Consider the following 21,973-nt stretch of genomic DNA (forward strand, 5'->3'; position numbering starts at 1 on the left):
TGTCCTTTTCTGCCCTCTCTTGCATCTGCCATTTTTGCCAATACTGAGTCAAGCTAGCTCATGGATGCAATGGAAAGTTAATGATGCAAGCAGTAAGTGCTTTCTTTTGGATCACTGAATTAATGCAACTTGCCATGCAGTTCCATGATCACTAGGCAGGAAGAACTGCTGAAGAAGAGCAAGGGGCCTGCTTGTTTTTAGTGGTTGTCTGTGATCAGATCATATTGCTCAAAGTGAGAAAATGCTGTTTTTGTATTGGAGCTGCAGATTCCTGAGGGTCCTCATTTTGAACTGTGGTGAGATATTTAGTGGTGTTATTGACTTGTTCTGGGTTAATTTATTTCCTCATGTGTGATGACAGAAACTTAAGGTAGGATTCCATGATATGCAGTAAGATAACTTAATGTTTTTTCATTCAGGCAGCAGTGGCTGTGCATTTGAATTAGTTCAAACATATTTCTGATGAAAGTAAGCTCTTTTGGGAATGTGTTACCTCTAACTTCAGAATTTTCAGATGGATATAAATCTACATTTGTGTGTGTGTGTGTATTGCCAGTGATTTGTTCCCTGCATACGTGTTCCTGATGTTCACATCAACTTCCTGGCTTCTGGAACTGCAGTCTTCCTAACTAGTAACAGCAAGAGCCCTGGAGTCCTTCATTGTGTCATGAATTTTTTGCTTAAGCTTCTCATTTCATGTTGGTGATTCGCTAGAAGCCTGTCTCACTAGCTTCCTACAAATTTCTCCCCGTTTTGGTCCGTCTTCATCCTTGTTTTGCAGCTTTTATCTTGAAAGTGTGCTGCAACATTTCTGATGAAACAGAATCTGATATTTTAATCCTCCCACAGAATTCTGATAGTACCTAAATTAGAGTACGTACTCTAAGGTTAAACTGGCCGAGCGTTTGGTTTTTCTAAAGCATCTGAGTTTTCTGATTTGGGTTTTAAAAATACATGGTATTTATATCACATTGCACCATTGCACCATAGCATGGAAAACATCGTATGAAACACCTAGTCCCTCAATGTTCATAAATGTTCATAGAATGGTAAGGTTGGAAAGGACCTCTGGAGATCATCTAGTCCAACCCTCAGCATAGCCCTGTACGGGGATTGAACCTGTGACCTTGGCATTAGCAGCACCACACTCTAACCAAATGAGCTAAACCTACCCCCAAATACAGTATTTCCCCTCCACACCCTTTTTTAGCCAAAGTTTTGTACTGCTTCGAACATCCAGTAAAACAATTAGGGGGTCATAATAAATAATTGATATTGTGATATTAATTTCTTTGAAACCATTCTGGAAAAAACATCTATGTGAAAAGATTATCAAGCATGAAAAGGCTCTGCTGAATCGGAAAAATAGACCTACCAAACTGAAATGTTATTGTTTTGTGGAGTTGTACTATTCATCACCCTGATTTATGGACTAAAAGCATAAGTAAGGTCTCAGAGGTTGTAGGTTGCTATGCTAGTGTGTATTTGGTGGTGGATATAACAAGTGACAGAGCAGAACCCCTTTTACTGCCTCCTCCCCTCAGTTTTTTGGCACTCTTTTGCATACTATACCTGGATGACTGTAAGCATAGTCATAAGAAGAGGGAATATTCCCTTAGGAAAGCTCTGCTCAACTTCCCAGCCTTGAAAAACCCTGGTCTTGCAGTGGCCACATTAGATTCTTTAGTCAACTGCAGGAGTGGTTATCTTTATTTTTTGAGAGAGGATTACTGGAATAGTGTTGGAGGATTATTAGCTCTTGTGTGGAAGGGTTGCAAACAGAAGTCTGCCAAGGCTAGAACACTTGCTAAAGTGGCGTATTGACTACTTTGGTGTATAAGGTTGCCAAAGTCTAATAAGGCATGTCCCAGTCTAGGTTAGATCTTTGTATCGGTAAGCGTTGGAGAAGTTAATCTTTCATTTAGAAGCCCACTTAATAGCAGGGTCTCTGGGAGATACTGTGATCCTCTCTTAAAAACCTTTGCGTTTCTGCTGCTGTTGTGTACACAGAGAAAGAAAGATTGACATGTAGAATAGGCTGACAGTGTGGAGGTTTATAACCTCATAGCTTACCTTGTGGATTGTTTTGTTTTTACTTTAAAGTCAGGTAACTGAAGAAAAATTGGACTATAAATAGAAAGCTTAACAGTGGGAGTAATGTAATATAGACCGTTTGTATACGTGAGTGAATGACCTTCATAACTAACTAATGAGTCACTCTGGCAAGAATAAATTGAACTACATAGCTACTAACTGCAGTGGTTTTACTTGATAGTTAATATGCTAGTCTTAAAGGAAAAAAAAACCCACACAACAAAACCCTCTTTTTTATGATATAGTGATTGCTTTGGAAATATTAATTTTTGTGGTAGATTCCTATATTTCTGTGCCAAGATTTGGTTTTGTTTTATTTTAAAGATAGAAACAGGTCATCTTTTATATTGAAGATGATCTTGTTCTGCTTTTAAAAAATAAAAAACATAAGGATCTGAAGAAAAACTGAGGAAGAAAAGACTGTAATATTTGCTCTTTGACTGTATGCAAGATAAAGTTTGTTCCTCTCTTGTTTTACTGAATAACAATAGCTACATTTTTTTGCCAGCCTTTTACAGCTTCATTGGTGGGAGTATGTGTTTGGACCCCAGAGGCTCTCTTTGTTTAGCATCAATATGTTACAACATATCATTTATGTTAAGAAATCACTTGTAGCCTGAAACTTAAATGGTAGCTAAAATCTGTTTGTTCTCAGCTTGTTTGTTTTATTAATGTCACTACTGTGTTAGGTTGGTGATTTATTGTAGATCAGCTTGCATTTTTGCAGTGGTAATGAAGGTGGACTAAATACTTTTCGACATTTACTCTGTCAATTTGTAGTTCTAAAAGTTTCTACAGTAAAGTTTTACCTTGCTTACATGTTTATATTATTGCTCTCTACGGTTTCTGCATTTTTCATTATTCACATGTGGAAAACTTCGTAAAAATCGTCTAGTACTGTACTGCACTGGTTCTGGGAAAGTTTGGATTGGTGGAAAGAGTAGTTACGAAGCTCAAACTTCTGGATTTAACATAACTGTTTTATGTTTTATTGAGTATCTGTTACACGATTGCAATTCTGTATTTCACTCTATTTTAAGAGCTTATTTAGGAAATTTTTATTACTCTTAAAACATGGATATTGTGTATGTGTATATTTAGAAAGAGATGTTTGTTGTCCTGTTGAGAAATGGAATGGATAACTGGTGCTGTTCTGAATAACATAAGTGTTATACTTGAATTTGAAGTAGAGAAAAGCGTCATGAATAAAATAATATTTCCCCTCCTCCTGCCTAACCTTTCAGCTCAGTAGGGCCCATACGCTGCTTTGAGTTAGAGTGAACAAACCTCCTCTGTTACCTGATGGTACACCAGAGTATGTGTTTGAGGTACCTAATATGGCTATGTTAAAATAAATGATCTCTTGATCACTTTAAGATTGAGTCATTAGTCCCTGACTGCTCTTTATATTTCACTTGATTAATAGAGCAGATCTGGAAGTTGCTTTTCATTGTGTTGGTCCACAATAAGTCTTGAATAGAAACAAGCCAGAAAGTTTGGGTGCCTGAGTGCGAGAGCAGATTTGTTAGATTCAAATACTTGGAGTTTGTCTGCAGTGCTACTTTTCATTCTACATCTGGGAAGACTTCCCTTTGCCTCTAGATGCCTCGAAAAAGTTTTAAATCTCTCAAATGCTAACTGTTTGGACATGGTTATCTTAAAATATTTTTTTACCGTACCTGTAGTCTGTTATGCTGTAGTGTAATGCTGTAGTGTACTATGCACTGTATTTGTGCAGTTCTTATGGCTTCTATTACATTGATAAATGAACAAGAGTTTCTTTCACTATTTACAGTTTTTAATAGTGAACAGCTAAAATAAGGAAATCAACTACTTTTTAAAATTATTTGGAGACCTAAGAGGGAGACAGAACTTAGTCTAAAAGGAGCATAGGAATTGCCTTTTTAGTGGACTGCTTAGCTTAATTGCATCAAATATTGCAGAGGAAGTTGGTAAACTTATCTGATAATAACTACCTGATAATCTTAACAGGGACTTTTTCTTTTATTGAAGAACCCGTAATTATTATATATGGCAATTAGTTGGTAAGATTACCCTCTTAAATGTATTTTTTTTCTGTTTTGTAGAAGATCCTTTTGAGGACTTTTTTGGGGGCAGACGAGGTCCAAGGGGAAGCAGAAGCAGAGGTGGTGGATCTTTTTTCTCTGCCTTTGGTGGATTCCCTGCTTTTGGAAGTGGTTTTTCTTCATTTGACACAGGTAAATATTACAAAATTTCACAATGAATGCGTTACATGTTCACAGGGAATCTCTGATAACCTTTTTTTTTTTTTTTTTTTTTTTAAGTTGCCTTCTTAATTCAGCAGATTTTGAGGCTATTTTTGAATTAAAACTGCTCTCTAAGAAGTTCTTCAGAGTAAGCAGAACACCTAACACTCAGTTACAGTGTTTAGGATACCTGAAAGTTCCTGAAAAGTAAACAAACCTCTGAAAAGTAGAATTTATTGTGCTCTTAACTTTTGGTGCTACAATTTCTCTATGCTTTAGAGCTGTTTTTGATCTGTTTGCCTTTCGATGTTGATATGATGACCTTAGTTTAAGGTCCTGAAAATACAGCAGGGAAACCTGTGTTTAAAACCGGTAGTATTACTTAGTGTCAGTTCTGGGGTACTCAGCTGGAATGTTGAAGCTTAACGTTGTATCTCAGAAGTCAGTGAGAGTTGCCAGTAGCCAGCATTCTTTGAAGCATTAAGACTTTGGGTTTTAGTTGGGATGCTATTGGTACAAAACTTGTTCTGTCTGCTCACTCAAAGCATCCCAAAATTTATGGTGAAATGGGTGGGAAGGGAGAGGAGAGAAAAAGGTATCAGACTTATTAAACTTTCTACTTTGATTTAATGACTGAGTTTAACTGACAGGCTTGGATGCCTTTTCAAGGAAGGTGAGGAGCTTTTTTGGACACGGCTGTGCATCAGGAACCTGAACTGTGGGTCCATATGGGAGAACTAAATGAGACTGGAGGAATATGTTTTATTCTCTCACGAATGCTTAGTGGTGCCGTGTTGACACAACCAACAAGGACATCCTGAAGCATCAAGCAGCTGATAAATGTGGATCTCAGTCATGCAAGTATACGTGTCTTCGGTCAAATACCTTTCATGTCAACTTTTTTCCCCAATAGGTTTTACTTCGTTTGGTCCATTGGGACATGGAGGCCTCACTTCGTTCTCCTCTACGTCATTTGGTGGCAGTGGGATGGGTAACTTCAAATCAGTATCAACTTCAACTAAAATAGTTAATGGCAGAAAAATTACTACGAAGAGGTAAGCCATCTAAGTATGTGCTTATGAAACTATAAATATAAATGTATCTGTATATGTTTTTACTTTTGATGCTGTGATTATCACACAATTTGGATTTCTCTGAATTAAAAAAAAAAAGGCAGTAGAGAAGATACTTTTGGATTCTCTGGTTCTTGTTGCTGATTTGCATTAAATTTTGAAGATAGTTTTTCTAAACTCCTGACAGTTGAGAAGGGCCAAGATGTGTAAGAATTGCCCTGATAAAAATTGAAGGCAGCAATTTAGTAGCTACTTGAGAAGCAAGTGGCAGCGGAGCTCTTCCCAGGCCTTCAGAACGTTCAGTCTAGTGATTCATTTCTTTATCACTGTCCCTGACAACTATCCACCAGGTAAACTTGGGCTTCTGGTGTGCTTGTTTTCTGTTGGCCATGAAGTTATTAACTGGGCATTGAGAAGCGTTTCTATTTTTTAGACATTATGAAGCTTGAAACACTTCCCTAACCTTCTGCTCTGGTGTACTTTCCAATGCAGTGTTTTAGTGAAGCTGGTGTTTTGTGCGATAAGTAATTCTGTTTCATCTGTTAAGTGAAACAAGCAGCTGAAGCGTGCTTTGGGGAGTATTTTCCTGCTTACTGGAAAATGTGTTTTCAAGTACTAGACACAGCCCACATTCTGACTACTTCGTGCTGGTGATGAGGGAACCCAAATGTTAGTTTGCGATAGGGTAACCTATGGAACACTCTGGGTAAGTTTTAGGAATACTGAACAAGTAATTAAACACAATTTCCAGAACTTAATTAAAGTAGAAAAGCAAGGGAGAACCAATTCTTTGGTAACTTGTATCCTATACTTTAAAGTGCAAGGTTCTTCTGTGTGTCTGACTGTACTGGAGATATACTGTCATCTTGACCATTATCATGGCATTTTTCTGTCATCTTGACCATTATCATGGCATTTTTCTGTCAGTGTATTCTGTTTAAAAATGTGGACTGTCCCCTTTTTAAGGAATTGCACCATCTGAGGGAGCGTGAAAAAAGACTACACAAAAGAAAAGATAAGGCAATGTAGTGTAGTTTTTCTTTCTTTTCTTTTTTTTTAATGTGTAGTAATGTGGTTAAAACAGGCTACTCTTGGTATACTGTCAAAGTATAAGGCCTTTATAAAAAAAAAAAAAAAAAAAAGGAGGAGGAGGGCAAGAAATGTAGCTAACAAATGTGCCTTCCTAGAAATGTCTGTCTAGGACAAGCTGTTACGTTGCAGGTGTCTGCCCACAAGGTAACTAAGTGCATAGAATATTTCTATCCAAGTATACCCAGTAATCTCTGAGTGACATTTTCCTTCTGGCAAGAAGCTATTCCCCCTATTTTTAGTAGGGTTGTATTCTGCTGAGTAGGTCTCATCTTTGGAAAAATCTGTATCTATTTATGTGGTTTCTTCCCCTGCGTGATGAGGGAAGAGTTCTAGGATATTCTGTCTTTCTAAAGTTTAGGCATAAGTTAAATCATTTAAAAATTATTTAAATTTGCATCATCTTTTCATTAGTAAATCTTTTTCATGTGTTCTACAAGTGTGTTGCTGTCAAAACTGATCTGTGTTTTGTGATTGTATTTTAAAATAAAAAATCAAAGAGAAAAACTTTAGTGATCATTACTTCTAGTCAGAGATGCTTAAATTCTGTCTAGTACATGCTGCTCATAAACTTGGCATACAGTGTGTTTCCAAATTAATTGTTTTGCTCAAATTAAAAGTGGATTAAAGACTGATTTGTGTGCCTTATGTCATCCAAACTTGTGACTGGATCTATAATATTATACATTTAACAAATAGGGCAGATACTAAATGCAATATCAAGATTGTACACTCTAAATCCATCAAAAGATATTTAGTTCTAGATGACAGTGAATGGTGTTTCTGCAACTGTGACCATGTATGAAGTGACAGCTGTAACTGGAGGATTCAAACTTTGTAAAGCAATTTTTTACTATGAATGAGCAGAATCAATGAGGGAGTGCAGATGGTTGCTAGTTACAGCTTTTGCACTGTTAAGTACAAAAGCTTGTCAGCTACAGTTGCATTAAGCAGTCAGTACTCCAGATATGGCATTAAACTTAATTGTCTAAGAATCTGCCTCTGGTGCATGTTTTAAGGCTACTTACGGTGCTTTAAAATATCTAATTGTGTTTTCTTTTTTTTGTCTTACAGAATTGTTGAGAATGGACAAGAGAGAGTAGAAGTTGAAGAAGATGGCCAGTTAAGGTCGCTAACAATAAATGGTAAGGAGCAGCTGCTACCCTTGGATAACAAGTAATTCAACGCACGCATTTAACAGAAATTTTAAGCTATAACAGCCACCATTTGAGGATTGACAGGAACATTTTTTGAAGATTTCAAACGAACTCAACTTTCTGTATATCCGTACTTAATCTTAAGTAGTATAAATAGCTCACTGGAGCTTGTATTTGTCATAGACTTTTGAGTTAATTGTTGGGACCACATCGATAGGACCATTTTTTGTCCTTAAAATTGTTGTAAATTTCTGTATGCACTTTTCTTTTTATTATATATGATCCAAGGTGAACCATGATCCTTCAGTAGTGCTAGGGCAAGATGTACACTAACACTAGCATGAATCTTGCTTTTTTCTCCAATTTGTTTGAATGTGAGCCAATTAGTAGTTTAAGTCTGCTGTGAAGTTAACATTTACAGGATAACATTTTTAATAATTTCAACATTTTTTTAAATATTTAGTAGTGAACAATGTTAATACATTTCTGGTAATGCATTTCTGGTTTAAATAAATTAAGGATGTTTTCTAGTTGTGCATGAATGCAGACAACTTAGTAAGTTTTGACAAATGTTTAAATGTGTAATGTAAGCAAAAGGTAAACAAAAGTGAAGCCAGTGAGCTGGATCTTTTGTCATTTGCTAAAAAAGAAATTCAAAATGAATAAATGCTGATGTTTGTGGTGCATTCTTTCATGAATGGCATTGGTAACCTTCTTGTGTCTGTGTGTGATTTGGGCATCTTGGGAAAAGAGTGCTTTTTTTTTTTTTTCCTTTTTTTTTCTTCTCCCCTTTCCTCCCCCTGTTGTGTTTTTTTTTTCTTCCTCCCACCGCCTTTTTCTGCAAGCTTAAGGATGAGGGCTTTTATTCTTTGCAGATTTCTTCAATATGAGTGAAAACATAGTTTTTAATTTCTTTTCCAAACCTATATTTGAAGCATCTATTTTTAAGGAGCATTCAGAGACTTACTTTCTAATTTCATCTGTTGCATTAATATGTACTTTTTTTTTTCCGGTCTGGGCCAAGAGTAATTCTTCACATTAAAAAATAAATCTCTGAAGCTGTAAGTTCTGAGATCCTTTTGAAAGTAATCTGTAATGGGCATAAACACCCAAGAAAACATTTAATACAAATTTCTGAATGGTAATTTTTTTTAACTTATATTGGGAATGAATACGATGGCTTTAGAGAAGATTTATACAAAATGAAAGTGAAAGCTAGCTGAAATATCTTGCTAAACTGTCTTATTCTTTTTATTCGTTAACCAAAAATAAAAAGATGGGTGAATGCAATTTTTACATTAAATGGAGTAAAGCAAAGTGTTGATTTATAGATAAGACCAGGTTTTCAAAGTTTAGTGAAAGGAATTACTTGATTTCTGTAGTCTGTTAGGTCATAGACAAAGCATGCAAATAATATTGCCACATGTGAACACATACCAGGCCTTGGATACTTTCATGTGTAAATCACAGATGTGCAGTTTTATCTGTGCACCAGCTTTGAACATCTGGCCTTCACTGAATTCTTTAGGCTAGCTAACTGTTCAAAAAGGAAAAAAAAAGTGTTTTCAAATGGTCGGTTAATGCCTTCTGCTGAGCACCATCTGTTTTGTACTAACAAATGCATCAATTATTAAATACAGCAAAAAAAGAGTTGCTTATGTTTATCGTACTGGATAACTTAACCCAAGAACATGCCTCTAACAGTTTGCTACAATAGAATTCATATTCCTAGTAACATTAGTATATCTGAAATGGTTCCTTCTGCCATTAGTGTCATTTTTGTAGAGCCAACCAAAACAGCAGCGGTAGGAGAAGGAATAAATAGATACTTTGTCAACTTTGGGACAGCAGAAGTTACGCACCTTTTTAAGTTTTGCAGATTTCCTGTTACTTCAATGTTGCATTTTTGGTGCAGAAGCACAAACATGGGCTAGAAACTCTAAACAGTGGGGGGTTTGTCAGTGTTTCTTGGGGTTTGGTGTTTTTGGCTTCCCCATGTATGTTTCTTCTTGATCCAGGTAATAACTAAACAGTTTATTTTAAAATCTGGCTTTGTTGTGATGTCTTGAGTTATGAAAAATGTTAATTTACATAGATTTATAGGAGGCACTGTGCTCCTAAACTGATAAACCAACTCAAATAAGGACAATCTGGGGCTGAGTTTTGAATTCCTTCTCATAGACCCCTGTAGATTTTTGTGCTGAACTACCAAGGTTTACCTTCCATTTTAATCTGTTTATCTTCTCTAGGTTAACAATTTCTTAACTAGCTCAAGTTAAGAATGTGATTATGGTAGCACAGCTACCAGGGGCAAATCTGTACCCACATGTTTGATTTTGATCTTCTTACCCAGAAACATGTGGGCCTTCCCTCACTATAATCTAGATACAAACCATTCGTTCAAGGGGCTGATAATGAAATTCTTTAACACTGTAAAATCAGTGAAGATGCAGTGTTTTGGATGGTCTCTATTCTGTCTTCAGATTTCTGAGGCTGATACTGTCCGAGCTAGACAAAATGCAGCATTAAATGTCAGCATTGCACTTCCCTGGCAGAAAGAGAAGCTGGTAAAACATAGAAATAGACTGGAAGAAATGAGTCGGCAGTACTGAAGTAAAGATTTCTGCAGTAGTAAGCAGATACCTAGACTCTGGCATTTGAATAGGCTGGCAGATGAACAGGATAAATATTTGGTCTTGATCCAGGTAAACTATTGAACTGTCATTTCCAATTTTTGATTGATCTAATATAAATTCTTCCTCTTCTAGATTTTTTTTTTTTTAATTCGATGTTCAAACTTTCTTAATTTTGCTGCTGAAATGAGTTTCGTTTCTTGGGAAAATACACTTAACTGGGTTGCTCTGAAAACTTTTGCTTAGTTTCTTACTGATACATGTTTAGCATGCATATACAGAACTGACTTAACAGGAGTAATGGATCATCTAGGACAACAGATTTCCTTAAACTTCCACTTTTGCCATAAATAGCTCAAAATACTGATAGAAAAGATTTCTGATTCTAGCAGATGACTGCATCAAATGTGCAGTGGGATGAGAGCTTTCAAAAACAAGTACCGTTTGAAACTACCATTTCTTACTGCAGGAAAGAGAGTTTAATTTTGAATGTTTGGGACACCATCCACTTTAGATTCGACTTCCTCCAGTGATCTGGAAAAACTGAGATGGAGTCCTTGAAACCACTAGGTCACTTTTGTTCAGACCTCTATCATGTTCCACTTCAAAGTTTATTGATAGAATACAGTAACTTTGTAGTGCTTTTTCTTGGTGCAAACTCTTTCTGGTTTCTTGTGCATTACAATAATTTCAATGCAGTGCATTAGAAAATAAGTTGTTTTTTGGGTTACATGGCATCTACTTTTTTCACTAGTATAAATGCTTTACTGAAGAAATTTAGGTTGTGCTTTAGAATGTTTCAGACTTCTTAAAACTGCTCTAGTTATTTCGGTTCTGTTTTTACAATACCCGATCTGGTGAGAATTGTAGACATTGTTTCATGGTGTATGACAAAGCTGCTCTGCAGAGAAGGTGTACCTAACACTTGGAAGACATATACTATCAACTTTGTGATGGACTGAGTCTTAGGATGCTGAAAACAAGGCTTATAAAAGACTTTAAAATGACTTCAAATAAGCCTAAGTGTTTGGCACTGCTCTGTTAGTGTGTTTGGCTTTTTCATTTGCTTGCCTGCCTCAGCTTCAGATACAAGTGGCAGTTAGTCTGTGTTGTATTTAGTTGTGCTTCTGTGTTTCAGACCATCTATGGAATTGTCTAGTGATGAGGAAAGTTAGATTTTTAGAGTCTCGAATTCTGTTCCTGAATCTGCTTCTATTCTGTTTGACAGACTGAGCTTGTTTCCTACTTTGCCTTAGTTCTGTCTGTGACCATAAACTGATGGTGTCAACCTCCAAGATGTTTGCATTGTAAAATTGATGTGCTATAGCTATAGGATGCTTATGGTCAGAGTTTTCAAAAACACTCAATATTAACATAATACTTTATTTTAACTTAATACTAGAATTCTTTTAGTCAAAACCTTTCAAAAGTGTTTTTGGAAAACCTGTCCCCTTGGTCCTGATGCTTGGATGTTCTAGTATTTAGGCTTATTTTAAGTCATTATTTTATCACAAGATAGTTATAATGTGGACATCAGTAACCTCTCAGTCAGCTATAACTCTGAAATTTACTTTAATGGAAGAAAAGTATCTGTTCCCCCGATCTTGTTAGCTTTGTAACTGAATTGTAAACAAAAAGTTGCTTTAGGTAGTACTAAACAAACATATTTGGTTCTCTTCCAGTTATTACTTGGCTTAAACTGATTGTCCAAGTGAAAAACTTCTTATTTCTCAGCTGAGACATTGAGGTTGTCCTCACATTCCATTACTGCTGGAACCAAGTAGATTTACGTTGTTAGTAATATAAACTATATATTTAAATTTTTAATTACAATGGATCTGCTGTTTGATCTGCCTTAGCTTTGGGGAAAAAAGGCCTGTACTAGAATTGATCAGTGCGGTTGATTGACCCCATTACACTGCTTGAAATGTTGTGGGGGGAAGAGGCTGGCCTGTGCTCTGCCATGTAGACAATGAATTCAGAAGGCATTAAGTGCCTTTTTTGGGATACTGCTATTAAATTAAAAAAAAAGAATTAGCATGATGAGCCACAACACTTTTTTATGTGAACTGACTGCTGTTTCAAACTTGTTGAAACTTTTCTGAAAACTAACTTTATGTTATGGTAGACTTAGTGCTGGGTTAAGTATCCAGCTCACAGTTGGTGGAAGTCGAAAGCGACATGAATACTGTATCCCTTGTGCTTACTGTGTCCAAGATGCATGCAGTAATTTGGATGTGATAGTATGTGTATCTTAGAGCTATGAATGAACAGCACAAATTCTTACAGAAACTAAAAATTTGTCATCCTGTTGCAATATTTATCTTGGCAATAGAGATGGCTTCTTGATAGGTAAAGATTTCATTTGTTAATATCAGTCTGTCCCTCTTCTAAAGAGAGTTAGACTTTGGATAGTTTTCAGGCTGCTCCAGACTTCTCTGTGGAAGCATTTCTGGAGGAAAATGGAAATAAATCAAATTGCCAAAGCTGTCTTCCCTCCAGTCTCTTGCTACAGTCCTAGGGCTAGACGTTTGGGCTTTGAAGGACTTTGGCTAAGTTCTACTTATTAACACTGCCTTTGATCAGAAGGTACATTGGTATTTGATTTACTTGGACATGCCCTGTTACACTAGTCATTTGGGCACCTCCCAGAATAAATCTGCTAATCTCTGTGTACACATTTCTTACTACTAGGAGATCTGGTCAGCTCCCTATTATACTGAAAGAGTTTTGGTAAAGAAAGGGAGTATCAAACTCTGCAATACAAAGTATGAGCTGAATGCTCAGGAGAGCAGTGGAGAGCTGTGGGAATGCACATTAAGCTGTTTTGGATGCAGCTGGTATTTTTGCAGGTGTGAGTAGTGTTCATGAACTTCCTGGCTTCCCAGTCTGATTTTGGTCCCAAGTGAGTCCAAACTGATAGAAGATGAACCTTCTAAGTTAGAAACTAGAACAACTACCGAGGCACTCCTTTCATTAAATAACCTCCAGTGACATTTAATGTTTTCTGGGTTTGTGTGTTTTAGCCCCAAGAATAAAGGCAGATCTTAACATCCTTGAGACTGTATGTTGCTGCTTCCCAGTGTAACCTGAAGAGCATGAAACCAATAAGGGAGAAGCAGGAAACCATCATAGCCTCTTTTGCACTGTTGACATAAATCCCCAGGCCTTTTTCCTTGTTTAGCCTTTGCCTTTCTGATCAAGAAAACCTGACCAAGAGTTACCACAGTGAATCCAGAAGCAATGGACAAATGCTTGTTATCTTCTGTTCACCCTACCCACTCCTAGCTGGCAAATCCTCTGTGCTATTGCAGAGGCTTGTTTCTCGGCTGCTGCAGGAAAAGGAGGTGCTTCTGCAACCTTCAGGCTATGTGCCAAGTTCCAATTTTCATTCTAAAGAAATACGTACATCAGTAAGATAAAACTGGGGATATTAAAGATTGTCTTAGAAGAAGAGTCTAAACATTTGTGTAAGGTAGACAAATGCTATGAGAAGATAAACATATGTTTTTAACACATGAGTGACTAACTGTTGGGAGAACCTGCCAAGAAAGGGTTTCCCAGCTCTCTGGGTCTTCAAGACTATGTTCTCTGAAAGATGTTTTGAGTGTTTGGGCCATATGCAGTAAATAACTGAAACTTGGAAGCCTGGGATCAAGATGCAACATATGGCTCAGTGTTACTCAGGCCTTCATTCATGTTCGTAGTCTGTCTTTCAGCATGACTTTGTGTTCTTATTTCTTCCCTCCCTTCCCATCCTTGATGCATCTGCATATAATATGAATGCATAATGCCATATCCTCTTGTGTTTTTGAGGCTTTTGGTATCTTTTTGTGATGAAGAAATTTGAGGGATGGTTGTGGTTGTGTACAGTCACTTTTGTGGCTGTTGGGAGTGGGTTTGGAAGCAGGGTAGTTGGGCAGAGAGTAGACAACACATGCAGCTAAGGTACAGATATTACCTCAAAGATTGCTGTTGCCCCAAAGAATCCACTTCAGGATGTATAGGTGCTGAGAGTGGAAGTCATATGGGAGAAGACATTCTGAATCTCTTAAGGTAAGTAGTTGCTTTTTTTATGGTGGACAAATTGGATGTATAGTGAAGAGGAAAAAGTGTGGTGAATTAGGTGAATTATCCTAAAGGAATTTGCTTTGAAATATGCTTTACAGTGAACTCTTGTATGTCTTCTGTCTCTTCTCGCCAAAAACAGGCTGCAGAACTTGAGAGCCTAGTTCGAGCTTCTGATGTGAAGAATAAGAGGTCTCTTGCTAATGTTATGACAAAGTTTCATTGTCAGAATGCACTGGTTTTAAACATAGGTAAAATTTTAACAGTTTAAAAATTTTATTTTTAGTTCTATGTGGATGGCGCTATATGTTTGAATTTTGAGTTACTACAATGGAGGAAGATGACCTTTTGTTAATTAGATCATCTTTGGTAGTCTGCTAAATGTCTAAGACTGCATTATGGTGGAAAAAGTTCTGCAGGGAACTACCAGAGAAACATTTCCTACGGGGCTTATATATGCGAAAACACTGTATGTACACACGTATTTGTGTCCTGAATATGCCCAGAGCTGAGTTCATTAATAGTCATTTTTGATTAAGTTTGTTACTAAGAGAAATTTGTGGATGGGCAAGTTCCTGGAATTGTAACTCAGTAGCATTTGGCTCATATCACCATAAAACACATCTTGGATCAAAACTAAAAAATTTAAGTACTTTTATAGCAAAATCCCTCTATTTCTAGGTTCTTCCTAACTTTCTTTGGAAGGTATTCCGCTTGGAGACCAACAGAACTCCAGTACTAAGTCTAATTCTTCTACAGCAATTTACCATAGTTTGAAATTTAAATATTCAGCACTTAATTTTTGTAAAGGCTCTTTTTTGTATCGGTGATGAAAACTTTCACCGTACTGATAAAAAGTAGAATCAAAGCAGTATAGCTTCCCTAACACAGGCATAGCGGTAGGAACAAGACTTGTTAAAGGAAAAGCAAACAAGTGTGTGTACTCTACTGCTTAGCTCTTGTCTGGTTTAAAAGAAACAAGCCTCTAGCAGAAATATTTGTGTAGCTGGTAAAGTATATAGCCACTGTAGACCTTGTAATTTGTGAGTGTTAGGAGAAAAAAATTCCTTAAAACTAGTTACTTTTAATATATTTTAAGTGGTCAGAGCTGTAGCTTCTCAAAGCAAACTGATTTTATGCAAATTTTCTAGATATTTTCAAAATTTTTGTGTTGTAGCCGGTATGAAACCTACTTTAAAGATAAGAAATGCAATTCTGTTACACAAGACCACCTATTAGGTCAGTAAAAAAGACATTTTGGGGCAAAAAACTGTTTATCTAGAGAAACATGTAGAAAATGACAAAGATTAGTTTTACCACTGCCAAGTAAAAAAAAATTTTATAAAACATAGATTATTATGCTGTTGAGGTATTATAGAGTATTTGATGGCATTTTTGTAGTATGACGCTTTTAATAGGAGGCTGTCAGTCACTTGCAATGTATTTCTAAAACATCAGGATTGACTTTTTTGATCCATATTGAAGGTATTAGCCAAAAAGACAGTCCTATTTTAAAGGTTTCTTTTAAAAAAAAAAAAAAAAAAAAAAAAAGTTAGTCCCAAATGTTACCAAAACAAAATTATTTGTTAAAACAACAAGCTAAAAACTGAAGATGTCGTATTCTTCTAAGATGACACAGGTGTCTAATCTTTTTCTTTTTTCTTGATTAACAAAATCAAGAACAAAAGATGCTCTGATTACTCTTAATGTAGTTTCAGCCCTTCTCTCTCTTCTAGCGGTTGCTCTGAGATCATGTGTGTGCTTTGCCCCTGAAATGTTTATATAAAAGATGACTGGATCCCTGGTAACTGTTTTCTTAGAATAAATCACTGAGCTGTGTGCACAAATGTGTTCTGCGTTCTGTTGCTGGGGAGGCACTTGCTGCCCTGGGCAGAATAGTTGAATAGTTTTCTACTGTGGAAGGCCTTTTTTCTTTTTCTTTTTTCTTTTTTTTTTTTTTTTTCTTTTTTACACAAGCTGTTATGGGGGTTTTGCTTTGGGTCTCCCAGCTACCTGTATTGGTTTGTTTGAAACAAAATAATAGCCATTTATTCCCATCTGGCTGCAGCTTCGGCTTGGTGTTGTGTTTTCTGGGCGTGGTTGCAAAATTGCTTCAATTATTGGGTGTCTCAGATGTTGAGTACGTGCCTGTACGTGGCACATAGCCAAGTTTAACAACCTGAGATGTCGTTTTGATGTAGGTTAGACAATCTATTACTAATATAGGTCAAAGTCTCTCTCTCTCTCTCTCTCTTTTTTTTTTTTTTTTTTTTTTTTTTTTCCCGGGGGAGGGGGGGGAGGGGGAGGGTGGCGGGCGGAGGTGGTTCTGGCTAATGTCCTCTTAAAAGAAGGGCTCTAAAAGCCTTCCATTGGAACTGTTACAGTGATGGATCCTTTCAGGTGATAGCACTGTTTTCCTCTGAACTGCAAGCAGCCGCTTATCCAGTACGTTAGTATACAATAAGAGTAGTTTTATTTATCGATTTATCTTTAATTAGAAAGTCCACGCTTTGCAGGCTTCTGCTAACAAATTCCATCCCTTTGAATGTAGTTAGTTGTAGATGTGAAATTACAGAATTATTTTTTTCACTGTTCATTGGATAAACACAACATTCTCTTTAGAACAGTTGTAATTTTTTTTTTTGTATTTTAAAAATGTACTATAAAGTGATTCTGCAGAAATGCTGCAGTGTATCAAATACAGAGTTCAGGTAAGGTCAGGATCTTAATTGGAAAGTCTTCAATTATTCTCAGAAGTGCAAAATTAAAGACTTTTCATGACCGACTTTCATAATAACAAGTGTATGTGAATGTAAGCTTTTGCGGTTGCAAATCTCTTCTGGGTTTCCTTCTGGTATCAGTGTGGAATGCAGGACATCTTCAGTAACAGTAAAGTGAGCAATATTTATTTTTCCATGACTGAGGGGAAATATTGTAGGTTAAATGAAGTCTGACTTTTCTGAAACTTAGCAGAGCTCTTGGCAAATGTTTCTGAGACTATTTTGATTTTTAGTGGTGTTCTGGAAGCAGGCTGAATAGTTGTGATGGATCCTGCACTTTGGTCTAGTAGTAGTGCAAAATCATATTTCTGGTTAAACAATTAGAACAATTTAAATGAACTGTTCTTAATGTTTTTTTTTTTCAAATACTTATTCCAGTAACACATTGATTCTGTTGGCAAATACTCAAATATTTGGAAGAGCTTTTATTGGCATTACAGAAATGCAGGAGATGCAGCTATGTCCATAAAATAGATGATTTTTGAGCAGAACCTAGATATGGTAACAAGGTGTTCCTTCATTCTCTGGGGGTTTAGTGTCTGTCTAGGTCAGTCACCTCCACTGACAAATTCTCCTCTCTGTCAGGTGTTCCCGCATCCTCCAGGAACATTGTGTTCTCCGATTTCTCTGCCTTTAGGGTAGCTTTAAGTCTCATCACTTCTTTTTCAGTTTGGCCCTGGAGGTTGTAGTTGGAAACAGTTGTTACGGTGCTTGGTGCTTCAGCCCACGGACCTCAAAGGGGATGTGAAGAAAGAAAGAGGTAGAGAAGTGGGAGATGGGAGAATGCCACCGCAGAGGCCTGTGGTGGAAATAGTGGTCGCTTCATACAGGAAGAGATTTGTTGCCTGATTCTCTGTGGTGTGGCAGCCTTTTGCCATAGATGCATAGCTTTGCTGTGTAGTTAAAAACAAAATACTAATGTCAGTATTTGAACTTTGCTTCTGTTTCAAAAACTCCCAAAGCTCTCTTGGTAAAATGTTCTCTGTTCACCTTGGATATCTTCAGAAGGAGCGTGTAAAGTGGCTGACGGTACTGTTCCCAGGCACAAAAGATAATTGTAAGTATTCTTTTGCTGGATCATAGTAATGTTTCTGGTTCGGTCTTGCTTTTTTAAATTGAGAAAATTGTAATTCCTGTGCTCTCCACTTGCTGTTATTGGTTACTTAGGTCAGAACTTCAGTCCCAGCAGTATACATAGAGCAAGTTTTTATGTATACAAACACATAAAATTTTGTTGTCGAAAAAACTTAGATTTGAAAACTGTAATTATCTGTAGTATTCCTAAACTGTGGTGAGTTTTAAGGCAGAGATTAAACAGTTTGCCTCTGTGAAATAGAATGATCATATGTGTTTAGTCAAAATTAGTATCAAAAGTAAACTTGAAATAAGAGATTTCTCAATTTCAAGTTTTTCATTAGTGTGTCAGTATTACTGGATAATTGCTTAGTGCTTTTTCTTGCCAGGAAGATGTTAAAAATAGATTTGGGTTTTGTGGTGAAGGTTTGTCAGATATTTTGAAGTGAGAAACCTGACTGCTGGAAGAGACTTCTTGTTACTAAAGAACGTGTGACATTTTGAGGGTCAGTTAAAAGATTATGCTGGTCTTTATATATGTGGTTTGCAAATTAGAGAGGTATGTGCAAATATTAGCAGATAGCACTGGGAGCTGAGTTTTGCTTGCCTTAGTCCTAGTAATGCAGAAAGGGATAAGAAACAAACTACAGATTGTGGGGTATAATTTGAGAGGGCGTAGCCATCCCTTCTTTTTCATAATTAACATGTGAACCTGGCAGTGTCTTATTTAAGGCGCATGGTACAAGACAGAATATTTTCAAATGGTTAACCTAAAAAGATGAGAGCTTCTAAACTAAGCAAGGGCAATGCAATATAAAATGTGGAACATGCTCTTACTTCCTGTGTCTGTAAGATTTCAACAGCTCTAATACCAAGTTTGTATTTCGATCGAATGGCTATTTTTGTGCTTTTGCCAAATTACTATGGAAGTGTTGACAAAACAGCTGTGGAAGTCATTCATTACATTTTTGTGAAGTCAGTCATCAGATTGTTCTTTAATATAACCGCATGGCTTTTTGTTTTATCTATAATTCCTTCTCTTATAGTAATCTGAATTTGCTGTACATAAAGTTTTCAAAGACTGTTTTAAAGCTGATAAGCAATAGAAGGAAATGCCCAAATAAAACTGCTTTGGAGATGTTGCTTTTAGTGAAGGCTACTAACATAAATAGAAGATGTTGTTGTAATAGTTTAACTCTTAGAAAAGAGTGAGTTAAAGATCTGTTCATTGTGAAAATAGAGGAGCAGTTTTCTTCTGGTTGCTACCTGAAGAGGTTTTCTGTGTAGTTAAAAGCCAGTTTTAAGATGATTAACCTAGTAGTGGTAAACTCTAGAAGGGAGGAAGGTAAGAAGCAACAGGAGGACAAAGGGGCACTTACACGGGGCCTCTTAATCTGATGCTTGAAAGTTTTCAAGTACAAGCGAGAGAGGCAGATGTCGGAGCAGCTCTTGCGTGAGTGCGCTAGACTGCAGAATGTGTGTTCAGTTGTGGAGCTGAGAGGCAGCTGCAGTTGGAGGCTCATGAGTTGATTGTAGGGTGTTGACTGACCGCTGCAGGACTTCCTGCCTTCAGACGAGTGGGACGATAATCATTTCTGGAGGACGAGGGGTGATGGAACGGAAGGTGACAGTCACTGATCAGCTTCTCATCTAATGCTGGGTTAGAGGAGCATGTATTGTAAATTAAACTTGAGGAGAACAGCCACCACTCATTTTTGTTCCCGTCCCAGTTAGTATGGAAAGGGTACATTTGATCTACCTTGAAATAATTTGGGATGGAGAAGGCTTTGTGCTAGCAGAAACAAGTAGAGGCCTTCTTTTTTAAGTCATCTTAACATAGAAGTCTAATTTGTCCAAGAAGGGATCAGAGGCTCTTATGCTTGAAAGGATTGGCCAGAAAAAAATCATAAAATCTTTTTAAGAATATGAGCCCCGGTGCAAATTTTTAAGCTGGTCTGACAGACAATGTTGTTGAAACATAAAGGAATACAATTTAATTGAAGGAAAATATAGTAGAAGGAAAAGTGTAAAAAGCATCAGAAATACTGTCACCTTTTTTTTTCTCTATTCCTCAGTCTTTGCTATTCATGCATCAATGTATAAAAGACCCATGTGTGATAGTTTGTGGGTTTTATGCTTTAGGTTAAAGTTCAGTTTGAGCAGCAGCATGCAAATGAGGTCATCTCTCTGCTTGCTGGAAACATGAGTTGTTACCTGCTGCTGTTTACATTGTCCTTGTTCAAAATCTTAGGAGGAGAACAGCTGGTGTAGTCTGGAGGTGGAGCCCCCGGGCTGCTTCTGCAGGAGCAGAATAATTGCCCAAAGGCCCCGTTGTGCTGAGTCTGCAGTTCTCTCCATCCTCTTAATTCTCTCCATCCTGGACTTAATCCAGAACCACTGAATTTTATATGGGCTCAATTTTAGCACAAATTCTGTATTCTGACCAGTAAGTTTTGGTAGTGAGAAGGTAAATTCAAAACTGCTGCCGGTTGCTGATACAGTTGCCATCTGTATCTTAGGGTGCAGAAGTCTGTGGTAGCGGATATGGTCAAATGAGTTGCTTTAGCCATCAGTTATGACCCACTCGGAGGGGAACCAGTGAGGTGACGTTTCCTTTGAAAGTATCTATTGGCAGCATTGCTGCAGTTCGTGTCTAGTATACTCCTTTTTGCAGATTGGTCGATCTTTGTGGTGAAACATCTCTTCTTACATAGCTGCATGTGCTATAAATGTAGGATTCATGTACGTACATGCTAGGCTGAAGCCCAGTACATAATTGTCACCTGAAGTGTGTGGGTGGTGGTATGTTGATGACTGAGGGCTCCTCGTGTGAGTGCTCACGTGTAAAGTACGTGAGTCTTCTGTTTCGCCTCTCCCATTTCTTTCGCAGTGCCCCACGCTGTAGCGCCAGGGAGCAGCGTAGCGAAGCACGGAACAGGCAGGGTGTTGTAACGGAGATGTTCACCACGCTGTGCGAAACCCGCGGTGGGAATTTCCCGGCCCTTCCCTCTTACCGCCAGCAGTACAGGCTACGTAGGAACAGTGTGAGCTGGCAGGGGAGTAGCTGGGTTTGAGGGCAAAAGTAAAAGGAGCCAATCCACTGCCAGCTTTTAAAGTCAGCAGAGCTCTGGGTTGCTATGTATGTTAAGCAAAAAGTACTGGGCCGTGCCCTTTCCCAGGTCCTAATTGTGCTGCAGCCGCGGCGCTCGCGTGCCAGAAATAGAACTGCAGCATTTGCTTCGTCAGGCTCTGTCCTTTTTCCCGAATCCACTTGGCTTCGCAGCGACTTCGCCACCACCTCGTGTGCTTCGTCCTGGCGTTTGTTAACTTCTGGCCCCTTCTGCCTTGGCTTGTGGATAGTTGCCGTGGCCCTGCTCCGATGGGGTTCCCGGGCGCTGGGCTCGCGTGCTACGTGTCCGAGATGTGCCCAGCCTGTGCCGCCCGCAGGCAGCGGGGCTGGGGCGACGCTGCGGGAAGGGGCGAGCGCTGGGGCAGTTCCCTGAGTGAGACCCTTACTGTAGAAGGCGTTGCAAGAAGTACAGTCCATACAGCTCGAGGAATAGTAGTGCTGGTCTTTGCCTGGGAAATGTGGGTCAAAATCTCCTTAATTAGGGGGTTTTGATTTGGGTTAGGAGCAGCTGGGTATAACAGGTGTTTTGGCTCTGCAGAGTAATGTTGGTGAAGGCAGAGCTGTGTTGGTGTTGCACCACCTGACTGGGAGATGGATGAAGGATGAAGTGGGACATCATAGCAAGTTTGCGGGGAGAGGGTTGATGA

General features: G+C 37.9%; 1 protein-coding gene across 4 annotated transcripts in view; it reads left to right on the top strand.

Annotated features, from left to right (window-relative positions):
* Positions 1-21,973, top strand: part of DNAJB6 (DnaJ heat shock protein family (Hsp40) member B6) — a 63,408-nt gene that overhangs the window by 22,617 nt on the left and 18,818 nt on the right. For all 4 annotated transcript variants that reach the window (XM_062568840.1, XM_062568839.1, XM_062568842.1 and 1 more), the window contains 3 exons: positions 4,182-4,313; positions 5,236-5,377; positions 7,559-7,629. In XM_062568840.1, coding sequence (XP_062424824.1) covers positions 4,182-4,313; positions 5,236-5,377; positions 7,559-7,629 — 345 coding nt within the window. The remainder of the gene's footprint in view (positions 1-4,181; positions 4,314-5,235; positions 5,378-7,558; positions 7,630-21,973) is intronic.

Source organism: Rhea pennata, chromosome 2, assembly GCF_028389875.1.
Source record: "Rhea pennata isolate bPtePen1 chromosome 2, bPtePen1.pri, whole genome shotgun sequence".
NCBI lineage: Eukaryota > Metazoa > Chordata > Aves > Rheiformes > Rheidae > Rhea > Rhea pennata.